Raw genomic sequence first — 11,961 nt, 5'->3', positions numbered from 1 at the left:
TAATGCTGGGCTCACACTGTGCGATTTTTGGCCCATTTTGAGCCGATTTTTGAGTGATCGGACCGATTTTGGCCTTCATCGTGCGTCGTGTAGTATACGTGGGGTAAAGAGAAGTGATTAACACCTCACGACCAGCTCCCGATCATCAATCGCTCGTGAGGGTCTCACCACAGCCGCTCACACTGCTCATGCGCAAACACGTAAACGTTGGTGAAAAAGACGGCGCAGCACGGCTGTGCAGCGTGTGATCTGGACACAAGCGATGGAGGCACAACTTGTAGAACTTTGAAAAGCTCATCCGAGCCTTTTCGATGTGGCCTCACAAAATTATCACGACCACAACAACCGTGAAAATAGTTGGATTTACACTGCTGCTCAATCACAGCTGCCTGATCAATGTTTAACATTAGCAATTTAGCAAAGTTGATGGTGGTGGTGTGTCTGTGTGAGTGAAAGACAGAGAGAGCGAGCGACAGATTTTCTGTTATAACCTTCATGTTATGGAGGCACAGTGTGAGCACTCAGGTCGCATCAGAGCATCGGGCCGTATAGTGTGAGACCTGCATCGTGACCTACCAACTTCTAACCCCTGCGAGTCAATCGTGCAGTTTGAGCAGGAGCTGAATAACGTGACTGAAAAAATCGCACAGTGTTTGCCCAGCTTTAGATGTACTGTCATCCGAGACTTGCACCGCAGTGTCGGCGTTTGTTTCCCTGTTGGCCATGCTTCTTGTTGTGGTCATCTGTTGTCTTCCGGTATTTTCTCCGTAAGCGACCTTTCCTCGACCAATGAGATGAGCGGTAATCTGAATTGTCATACTCGAATTGTCATAAGTGTGCTGTCAGCTCATTGGTCACAAAGCAGGAGAGGGGCTGGGAATTATGTTTTCAAACAAAGTGTTAATTCCATAAACATTTATAGACTACTTTTGATTCTCACTGTATTACGGGACAAAGTGCGTCCCTTATTAGCTCAATACGGGACGTGTACTTTTGTTTCGAAATACGGGACGATTCCGTATTTTAAGGGACGGTTGGCAACCCTAGTCTGCAGAGATCTGAGCAAGAACAAACGCCAACGACTGAGTGACAGGGACTCTGTGTGTGTGTGTGTGTGTGTGTGTGTGTGTGTGTGTGTGTGTGTGTGTGTGTGTGTGTGTGTGTGTGTGTGTGAGTGAATCATAGCAAACACTGAAAGGCATTTCTTGGACGCAGTAATGAGTTTTGTTTGCTCAAAATAATTTCCCCCTCAAAATGCAACATTTGTTCTTGCAACAATTATTTTACACGCACAAACAGAAACGACAGTATAGAAACAGCAGATGGCGCTGCAGGCGCGGGGGAGGGTTTCCATCCGGGTCAACTGTCGTGGCCGTTTAGCACAGCGTCGCTGCTGGTGAGTTAACGTCACCCCTCCCCATTTTTAAAAAAATAAATAAAGTAAATGTATTTTAGATGTGCCGTGTCCAGACAGCAGGGATCCAGTTCTCGGGTTGAGCTCGCCTCTCAACAGCTGCTGTACGTGACGTCCTAATGTTATGCCCGTTTGTAGTCATCGGCAGGCCTCTTCATCACGTTTCTTTACGTGATCTCCATCTTTCCCAGTGTGACCGTGGGCAGCGTGGCCTGGTCCCCTCCACCTCAGCAGTCATGTGCCGCTGCTGGATGACGTATAAGCGTTAATGCTGTCAATGCAAAGCATTAAGTTTGAACCTCAGTCTCTCTGGTTCTGTTCACTCTGTGAGAAAGCTGCCTGTCAGTAGTGTCCACCCTCGGCTGCCGTGAGCATGCCAGCTACATTTGATTAGGTTTGAACGGCTGCTGTGGGGCTCGGCTCAGTGTTGCCAACTCCTCCGTAAGGAAAATCGCTATTGGCTGTCCAAAAAGTCGCTACTAGTCGCTAAATGACGTCATCACCTAATTTGTATAATTGGTCATGCTAATGTATTTGTAACCCACGCTGTTGGAGAGAGAAATAACATCGTGGAAGAGACAAAGTGAGTAAAAAACGTCCTAAATGCAGTTAGAATTTATTTAGAACTACAAATTAAATTTCTTTTAGCAATTATTGTTTTTTAATGCCACAATTCCAACCCTGATCCTCTATCCGGGTTTGGACCGGCAAAAGTGACATCATTTGCAGTTCGGACTCACAGATGTGAACATCTCCTGCAGCGGGGGGAGGACTATCCTCCGCCCGTGAGCGCTTTAGCACGGGTGAGGTGCCCACGGCAGCACCCGCTGCTTGTTGAGAGTAAGAGCAACACGCCCTTTCACATCAAAAAGTCGTCATAAATAAGTCTCCAAGAACACCAGAAAAAGTCGCCAGATTTGTCGCTAGTCGCTTTTTGGAAAAAAAAGTCGCTAAGTTGGCAACACTGGCTCGGCTCAGTTTCCCTGTCCGAGTTAACCAGAGCCTGTTAACCCTGCTTTGTCTCTAAACTCGCGCTTCTTTCAGGTGAGCAGGTGACTGATCTTCAGTTCCAGCATTAGATTTGATCATCCATGCAGGAAATCAGTTTCCATCATGAGACTGTGCTGTCAGATGTTCACATGCTCCGTCCCGGTGGACGCCACCTTATGACACACCTCAACAACGTTGGTCAACCTGGTGTGTATAATGATGTCACTGTCACAGCGTCATAATACTGAAGCTGTAGGTTGTTGTGACTAAGAATACGTTTCCTGTTAAACTTTGTTTTTGTTCTCCCAGAAGTTTCAGCTCATTCTGATTTTTTATAATTAGTGAAAAACAATCACAAAAAGAAAACATGACAACTATTATGAAAGTGTTTGGAGTGATTTTAGTCAAACTGCCAGTCCTCAGTGGCAGTTCACTGTTCATTGTGCTTTATTTTTGCTGCTGTGTACAGAATCCGTTGTCCACAACGTGACAATGACCAAATCAGTGTTTTTAATATAATTATAGTATGTACATGTTTTAAATGACAAAAAGGTAAAGCATTACTCACTTGTTTGTGACATTTTTGTACTTGGTAATTGATCGAAGCTGCTAAGATGAAGACCTGAGCGAAATAAAATGTCAAAATTGTCATTTGAAAATTCAAATTCAAAACATGTCAAAATGCAAATCATCTGATTGTTAAACTTGTACTGAATATGTGTTTTTTCAGTATGTATACTTGTGTACTTTTCAGTCTTCATGTCTAGGTTTGTGATCCTGGCAGAAAGATGTGACGAGCCAGGGAGTGACTTAAAACATGAAAGTGAAACCAGCCAAACAGTCAAACAAGCCACTGAAGAACCTGATGGAGAGGACAGAAAAGTAGAGTCGCTCTTGGATTTCGATGGAGATCTTGACATAATACATCGGTATGCAAAAACATTTTCTCAGTCAACTATTAAAAGCTGCTGGTTTGCTTGGGAAGGGTGTCATACAGGTTAAGACCATCCATATACTATTTCAACCTCTTCAGATTGTTTGTTTTATTAATGTGTTCATTATCATTGTGTAGAGTGCAGAAAATGTTACAAACCTAGTAGAGCAACTTCATCTTTACCTTAGAAATCGGTGTGCAGCGACAGATTCATAAGTTGTGTGGAAGAACACAAAACATTAAATTAATTAAATAAACATTAAATAATCAAACATTAAACTCAAACTCCGACCCATCTGCATATTACTGCTCAACTTGCTGCGTGGACTCGGTGGTGCTCCGGGGCATTGTCACTGTGGGCCCTGAATTCACTTTGTTGGGTTATGTGGAATGGGGGTGACTGCTGAGCTGGTTGTTTGCTGGCTTTCTCCTTCCAGGGATAGTCTTCTACCTCCTGACCCTCCCTATCCCCACTGTCTCATACAACACATCACTCAACATGTAAAGTGTGAGTGAGGGGGGGTCGTGGGTTGCGTAGGTTGTAGCGTGTAGGGCCATTCACGTGGCTGTGCTGGCTGCACTGCGCACTAACCCGCCCCTCCTTTTTAATTGCTCCGTAGTCATTACAGTTCAGCACACAGACTGAACGAGTCACCTGGATAAGTGAGGAAACTTTTCTCCCACTGAAAACTTTGTCTGTCTTTTGTTTTAATCCATTCATCATCATCATCAAACCAGAATGTCTGTATTACATAACAAAGGGAGAGTATATGGTCTGCAGTTCCAACTGAAATGCACAGAATGAGCTGTGTTTTTCTTTTTTGCTTCAGAAGGGCTGTCCTGGTTGACACGCCTCTGCAATGTTGCGTGGAGATCAGGGGCAGTACCTGTGGACTGGCAGACCGGGGTGGTGGTCCCCATCTTTAAGAAGGGGGACCGGAGGGTGTGTTCCAACTACAGGGGGATCACACTCCTCAGCCTCCCTGGGAAAGTCTATGCCAGGGTGCTGGAAAGGAGAGTTCGTCCGCTAGTCGAACCTCGGATACAGGAGGAACAATGCGGTTTTCGCGGAACACTGGACCAGCTCTTTATCCTCTCCAGGATACTTGAGGGTGCATGGGAGTTTGCCCAACCAGTCTACATGTGTTTTGTGGACTTGGAGAAGGCATTCGACCGTGTCCCTCGGGGTGTCCTGTGGGAGGTGTTGCGGCAGTATGGGGTGTCTGGCCCATTGCTACGGGCCATTCGATCCCTATACAACCGTTGCAAGAGCTTGGTTCGCATTGCCGGCAATAAGTCGGACTCGTTCCCGGTGGGTGATGGGCTCCACCAGGGCTGCTCTTTGTCTCCGGTTCTGTTCATAATTTTTATGGACAGGATTTCTAGGCGCAGCCAAGTGGCGGAGGGCTTTCGCTTTGGTGGCCTCAGAATCTCATCTCTGATTTTTGCAGATGATGTGGTTCTGTTGGCTTCATCGGGTGAGGGCCTCCAGCTCACACTGGAACGGTTCGCAGCCGAGTGTGAAGCAGCGGGAATGAGGATCAGCACCTCCAAATCTGAGGCCATGGTTCTCAGCCGGAAAAGGGTGGAGTGCCCACTCCGGGTCGGGGATGAGTTCCTGCCCCAAGTGGAGGAGTTCAAGTATCTCGGGGTCTTGTTCGCGAGTGATGGGAGAAGGGAGCCGGAGATCGACAGACGGATTGGGGCTGCAGCTGCAGTAATGCGGACGCTGCACCGGTCCGTCGTGGTGAAGAGGGAGCTGAGTGTAAAAGCGAAGCTCTCAATTTACCGGTCGATCTACGTCCCTACCCTCACCTATGGCCACAAGCTGTGGGTAGTGACCGAAAGAACGAGATCGCGGATACAAGCGGCAGAAATGAGCTTCCTCCGAAGGGTGGCTGGCCTCTCCCTTAGAGATAGGGTGAGAAGTTCGGCCATCCGGGAGGGGCTCAGAGTAGAGCCGCTGCTGCTCCACATCGAAAGGAGCCAGCTGAGGTGGTTCGGGCATCTGACAAGGATGCCCCCTGGGCGCCTCCTGGGTGAGGTGTTCCAGGCATGTCCCACCGGGAGGAGGCCCCGGGGCAGACCCAGGACACGCTGGAGAGATTATATCTCTCGGCTGGCCTGGGAACGCCTTGGTGTTCCCCCGGATAAGCTGGAGGAGGTGGCTGGGGAGAGGGAGGTCTGGGCCTCTTTGCTTAGGCTGCTGCCCCCGCGACCCGGCCCCGGACAAAGCGGATGAAGATGGATGGATGGATGGCTTCAGAAGGACATTTTAGATATATTGTTCAAACCGTGTCAGCTCAATTTTTATAAATTTGGTGTAAGATGATATTCCTGTTTTGCCTTTCAGGAAATAGTTTGTTGGTGAAACAGTTTCTTTAAAAAAAATTATTCTTAGATTTCTTGACATCCTTTGGATTGACACTGTAGGCCTAGATGTTGATTTGCTGTTATATTTTTGTTAGAAATGCAAATTATTTGTGTAGTGCGTCAGTGAAATATGATTTTGAAGGATTAAAAGTGTGTTTAGGAGAGTTGTTCATAATCTAATAATCACTAGCAACTATTAAAGCAGACCATATATTCTCTCAAACCACACTTTGCAGAACAAGGACCGACTCTTGAACATGATGTCCTTATTATTCCAGTTTATCTTCTGTGTGATGACAACTTGGAACACACAGTGGATTCCATCATACCAGTGTTTGTTTGTGGAAGTCTGCTGTGTTTGGTAGAACTTGGTGTTTTTAATAAAGACATTTCTGGGATCTCATTTCCCCCCCAGTCTATCAAAGTAGTAGGCTTTGTTAAGAAAGAAGGGTCCAATCACACCATGCACTTCTAATGGTGTAGATTTTTACATACAACACACAAAAGTACACCCTGAGAGGTGTAGTGAATCCAGGTGTTTCAGTTGCTTCCATGGTGACAGGTGTATTAAATCAAGCACCGGGGCACGCAGACTGCTTCTACAAACATTCGTGAAAGAATAGATCACTCACAGGAGCTCAGTGAATTCTAGTGTGCTACCATAATAGGACGCTACCTGTGCAACAAGTCCAGTCAGGAAATTTCCTTGCTACTAAATGTTCTACAGTTAGCTGTTAGTGGTATTACAACAAATTCTTCATAAATGTTGGCCCTGAACTAGCAGCGGACATCCCGTGTCATAAAAATGAAAATATCAGTAATATAAAATCAAATCCCTTTTCACTGTTCCTCTCAGCTACAAATGAGCAAGAAGTAATAAATATCACATTAAAATGTAAAAGTAAGTCTTCAATGGATTATCATGACATAAATATGTCTGTAGTTAAACAGGTTATTCTGAATATTGTTAGTCCCTTAACATATATCTGTAATTTATCATTTCAGTCCGGTTGTTTTCCAAAAAAAATGAAAATTGCAAAAGTAATACCACTATATAAAAGTAATGACAAACACAGTTTTACCAATTATAGGCCTATTTCTCTACTGCCTCAATTCTCAAAAATTCTAGAAAAACTTTTTAATTCAAGATTAGAAAAATTCCTTGAAAAACATCAAATAATTAATGTTGGTCAGTATGGTTTCAGAACGCAAAGAACCACTTCAATGGCGATAATTGAGGCAGTAGAAGAAATTACTGATACACTGGATAAAAATAAATATGCAGTTGGTATTTTTGTTGATCTCAAAAAGGCCTTCGACACAATCAATCACTCAATTTTACTGGATAAATTGGAAAGATATGGTATTCGAGGGAAAGCTGGTAACTGGTTAAAAAGTTACCTAACGGGTCGGGAACAATATGTTAGCATAGGGCATTACCACTCAGAGAAACTTGGTATTACATGTGGTGTTCCCCAAGGGTCAGTGTTGGGACCAAAACTTTTCAATGTATACATAAATGATATTTTTGATGTTTCTCAAGTACTTAAACTCATACTGTTCGCAGATGACACCAACATATTTTTCAGTAGCGATGATTATACTGATCTTGTAATGACTGTAAACAGGGAGATAAAATTAATAAAAAAAAAGGGATGGACATAAATAAATTATCATTAAATATAAATAAAACTAAAGCAATGTTTTTTGGTAATTTAAAATATAATATAGAATTACCAATTATCATTGAAGGTGTACCAATTGATAATGTGAGTGAAAACAAATTTTTGGGAGTCGTAATTGATAATAAAATTTCATGGAAACCCCACGTCAGACACATAAAAACCAAAATTTCCAGAAGCCTCGCAGTTTTGAACAAAGTGAAACAATTCCTTGATAAAGATGCACTTCGTACTCTGTACTGTACCCTGGTTCTTCCATATCTTACATATTGTGTGGAAGTGTGGGGAAACACATATAAAAATACAACTAATCCATTAGTCACAGTACAGAAACGAGCACTGCGTATTATTCACAAGGCTGGTTATCTAGATCATACTCACAAATTCTTTCTTCAGGCAAAGTTACTTAAATTCCAGGATCTGGTTAATTACAATACATCCATAATTTTGTATAAAGCTTTTACTAAACTTTTACCGGCAAATTTACAAACTAGATTTGAAATTCGAGAAAAGGTTTATAATGTGAGAGGCTTTGGAGAATTCAAATTACCCAGAACTCGAACAACCCGTAAAGGTTTTTGTGTGTCTGTATGTGGTGTGAAAATCTGGAACAGTCTGAGTTTACAATTGAAACAATGCAAAAATATTCATAGATTTAAATTCCTCTACAAACAGTTGGTCTGGTCACAGTATACTCAATGATGCTTTTAGTGTGCTCTGTAATGTCTGTTCTCTTACCATTGCTGGTATGGATTCCAAAAAAAAAAAAAGTGTGCGTATGTATGTACATATATGTACTTGTGTGTGTAGATATATATGTATGTATATGTATGTGTGTTTGTTACTTGTAGTTATTACTGCCTGTTACCTGTGGTAATGCAATTTATCATTTATATATTCTGTATTCAGTTATGAAGGCTCTAATTGTTGGTTGCAAGCTGCCGTTTAGATGCTTGTATGTGCCCGGGGCTGTTGATGGGTCTGTATGCAATGATGGGCGTAGCTGCGGGAAGTTTATTGTTTTTTTTGTTGATGAGTGAGTATAGGGGTGGGATTTAATAAGTTTTCTTCGTCCCACTCCTTTTTCAGGCAATTTTTGTTTTTTGTTTTGTGCATTTTATGTCCAATATAGGTATTTGTTGTGCCTGAAAATGAACAAATAAATGAATGAAATGAATGAATGAAATGAAAGTGGAAGCGATCCGAAACAACTGCATCTCAACCACGAAGTGGTAGGCTTCGTAATCAGAGAGCAGGGCAGTGGGTGCTTGGCCATATTTTGCTCTTGGTTTGCCAACTTGCCAGAATTTACCGCTTCAGACATCCAAACTTCATGTGGCGTTTAGATTAGCTCGAGAAAAATGTGTGGAGTGGGTTTCCATGGCTGAGCAGCTGCATCTAAGCATTACATCATAAAGTCCATAAAGATATGGATGAGTGAGTTTGGTGTGGAAGAGCTTGACTGGTCTGCACTGACCTGACCTGAACCTGATACAACACCTTTGGGATGAATTAGAGTGGAGACTGTGAGGCTGGCCTGCTTACCCAACATCAGTGCTTTGTAAGGAAGCTTACCAGAATAAAACCTTACCAGAGGAGTCGAGGCTGTTAAAGCTGCAAAGGTTGGTTTGACAAAATATTAAACCCTGTGGATTAAGGATGGGATTGGGTTGTTTGTGAAGGATCAGTGACACAGAATGTGGCAGCCACAAGGTTAAGTCTGGATGGCCTACAAGCACATGTTAAGTGAGAATTTTTTCCCAGCTGCTGCTACTGTTTGCAGGAAGGCCTGTTGGCTCCTGTTGGCCCTTTTTGTCCACTGTTGTCTGTCATGTTCAGTCGGTTCCCTCCCACGTGTCACCGCTGACACTGGAGCCTCTCCCAGCATACTTGGGTATCTACTGGCAGCAATATGACGTCAAACGCAAAACATTTCTTTGTCACTTTGGAATGAATCGGATCGCTGCAATGGTTTTCAGAGTGAAGGACTTACATCTGATGCGATCTTGGAAAAACAAAGCAAACCAAAACTAAATTGCAGGATCCACTTTATCCTGAAAAATAAAAAAAATGTTGCTTTCTGGTGAAACTTGTGCCAATATGGTGTGGGGGCCACTTGGGAACTTCAGGTGGCATGCGTAGCTGCATTCACTGCTTCTTGCTTTAAAGGCTTACTGATGCTCACATGGTCTGAAATCAGACGTAGGAGTCACCTCGACCTTTCATTTCCCCCACATCAGATTTACTGGCTGCCCACAATTACTCCAGGATATCCCAGTTCTGGAGAGTCTGGTGTCAACTGGCAGTAATATTTTCTGTCAGACGGGTCCTAAACACCTCATTGCAATGTTTTACCCCTGGAATGTCAGTTTCTTCCCAGTGTCTGTATCGTTGCACTAATTTTAGCCATGGCCCCGATTGCTTTGTTCAGTTTTGGAAAGAGAAACATGTATTCTATGAAAACAGTTTTGTCCAGTCAGAATTAGGATGGATGGAAACTTGAGGCGACTGTTGTTGTGATTTGGTGCTATATAAACACAATGAGTTGAGTAGAATTACCCTGGCTGCACAGTTTCCTGCATCTCTGTACCATTTTTATCAAACCCCACTCATCAGCTCTCTCGGACCCTTGTGCTGTAAGATGTAGTGAGTTTGTTTCTATGTGATCAGATGTGTCTGTGTGTCGCTGTGCAAGCTTCACCAGTTCATCACAAACAGGAAACTCAGCAGTCTGTTGGAATCTCCACTCACACGCATACAGCACCGGATCATCTGCAACATTTCGTTCACTCGTGTTAAATCAAGCAATCTCTCCCTGACATGATGGCAGTCAACTAGGTTACATGTCTAATCTTAACCCAACAAGCTGAAAGGACAGATGACAACAGAATGTTTCAAAGATCCATATAAAAGACTTCATGTAGTATTGTTCAATCATTAGAAAGCAGCTTACAATTTTATTACCCACTAAGTGTATTGACGGTAGCACCAGAGGCTACTAAATAGTCAACCTATTGTCCTGCAACCTGGAGAGTTACCTCTCTGTCAGCAGTTGCTGAACTCAGCATTTAAGCTTTTCATTTTTAACAGTGATGAGAGACATGGCCATGTTCATGACCGTGTGTGTGTGTGTGTGTGTGTGTGTGTGTGTGTGTGTGTGTGTGTGTGTGTGTGTGTGTGTGTGTGTGTGTGTGTCATCATCTTCTTTTTGTTGCTATGCCGAGGACCATTCTCTCTCTCAGCCTCCAAGTCAGTTGGCCTCAGTCTCCTGCTTTTCAGGACAGTACTGAGCCTTCATTGCCTTCATTGGTCCTCCAGGTTCTCTTCTGCTGCTGTCGCCACTCCCACATCCTGCATTGCTTCATGGTTGTGTCATGTACATTGTCAGTTTTTCTTCAGCTTTCTCTTCCACAACCATTTTAACTCCACGTGTTGCACATCTCAAACTCAATCTTTTAAAGTCCATTCACACACAGTGATTTTGAAGCCTCTGATTTAGAGGACAGCTCTCTATCCATAGTAGAGTTTGTATATGCTGCTGCTCCTTTAAGGTCGAGGGCAATGCCGCTATCTGGCCACCTGCTGTTGACTCTTGATGTCAATGAAGTTGCTCTGGAAGTGTATTGTGCCGGCTGGGGGAGTGGTTGTCGCTGAAGCTTGTTTTCCTGGGTCATCTGGCATCGAAACCAAACCGACTGTCTGAGAAACATTGAAGGAAGGTTAAAACCTTTTCAATATCAAAGGTTGTGTGAGTACAGTCTTGTCTATGGGAGTGAAATGTGGTTGGGAGTGAGATTCCCACCATCATGTAGGCACCAGCTTGATAACAAAGCATGTTGTACCCTTGAGCAAAGCTTGCAGTCAGTTGTTTTCTCGTCTTCATACACTCTGTGTTTGTAGAAGAAAGTTACAAATACATATCAACACTACACAGGTTAGATGAGGTGAGAGACAAACACCACACATCTTCAGCTCTGTCTTGTGTCAGTGATGTGTCGTCATCTGGTTTGTTGTAGTCAGTAGACTTACATTAGTTTATGTCAGCTCACTAGTAGAACCAATAACTCGGGAGCCTAAGGACACTCAAACTAATAATAAGTTTAATGAGTTTTATGTTAAGAAATCAAGGATATACTGTCTACTTTCACTGTTTGTGTCTTTAGCGGTCATTGGCTCAGTGTTGTTTGGCTAGCTGCACCGAAACTGGAAAATCCAGCTGTTACCTGCAATGTTTGGATCAGTGAGGCGTCGCCTTTCTCACCCGACGGCACGGACACGGTCGGGGCTGAAAGCGACAGCTCGCTGATTCTGATGTGTCGGCGGGTCGAGCTTTGTGTTCACGCCCTTTTTGCGCTGATTCTAAAGCTGCAGGTTTGATCTCTCTCTCTCTCGCTCTCTCTCTCGCTCTCTCTCTCTCGCTCTCTCTCGCTCGCTCGCTCGCTCTCTCTCTCTCGCTCTCTCTCGCTCTCTCTCTCTCGCTCTCTCTCGCTCTCTCTCTCTCGCTCTCTCTCGCTCTCGCTCGCTCTCTCTCGCGCTCTCTCGCTCGCTCGCTCGCTCTCTCGCTCTCT

The 11,961-nt window shown here is 43.8% G+C and overlaps 1 protein-coding gene across 3 annotated transcripts in view; it reads left to right on the top strand.

Moving 5' to 3' along the window:
* Nucleotides 1–414: 414 nt before the first annotated feature.
* The window catches only part of mettl22 (methyltransferase 22, Kin17 lysine), a 27,483-nt gene continuing 15,936 nt past the window's right edge, over nt 415–11,961 (top strand). Inside the window, exons 1-3 of one of the 3 annotated variants that reach the window (XM_080905455.1) lie at nt 415–1,396; nt 2,459–2,611; nt 3,159–3,333. In XM_080905455.1, the coding sequence (XP_080761581.1) occupies nt 2,506–2,611; nt 3,159–3,333 (281 nt within the window). In that variant the 5' untranslated portion in view covers nt 415–1,396; nt 2,459–2,505. Of the gene's footprint in view, nt 1,998–2,458; nt 2,612–3,158; nt 3,334–11,961 lie in introns of all 3 variants that reach the window. The other 2 variants (XM_080905457.1, XM_080905456.1) reach the window with 2 other exon arrangements.

The sequence above is a fragment of the Rhamphochromis sp. 'chilingali' genome (assembly GCF_963969265.1).
Source record: "Rhamphochromis sp. 'chilingali' genome assembly, chromosome: 15".
Lineage (NCBI taxonomy): Eukaryota > Metazoa > Chordata > Actinopteri > Cichliformes > Cichlidae > Rhamphochromis > Rhamphochromis sp. 'chilingali'.
Note: the sequence above shows the minus strand (reverse complement) of the source record. Positions and strands in the feature narration are given on the sequence as shown.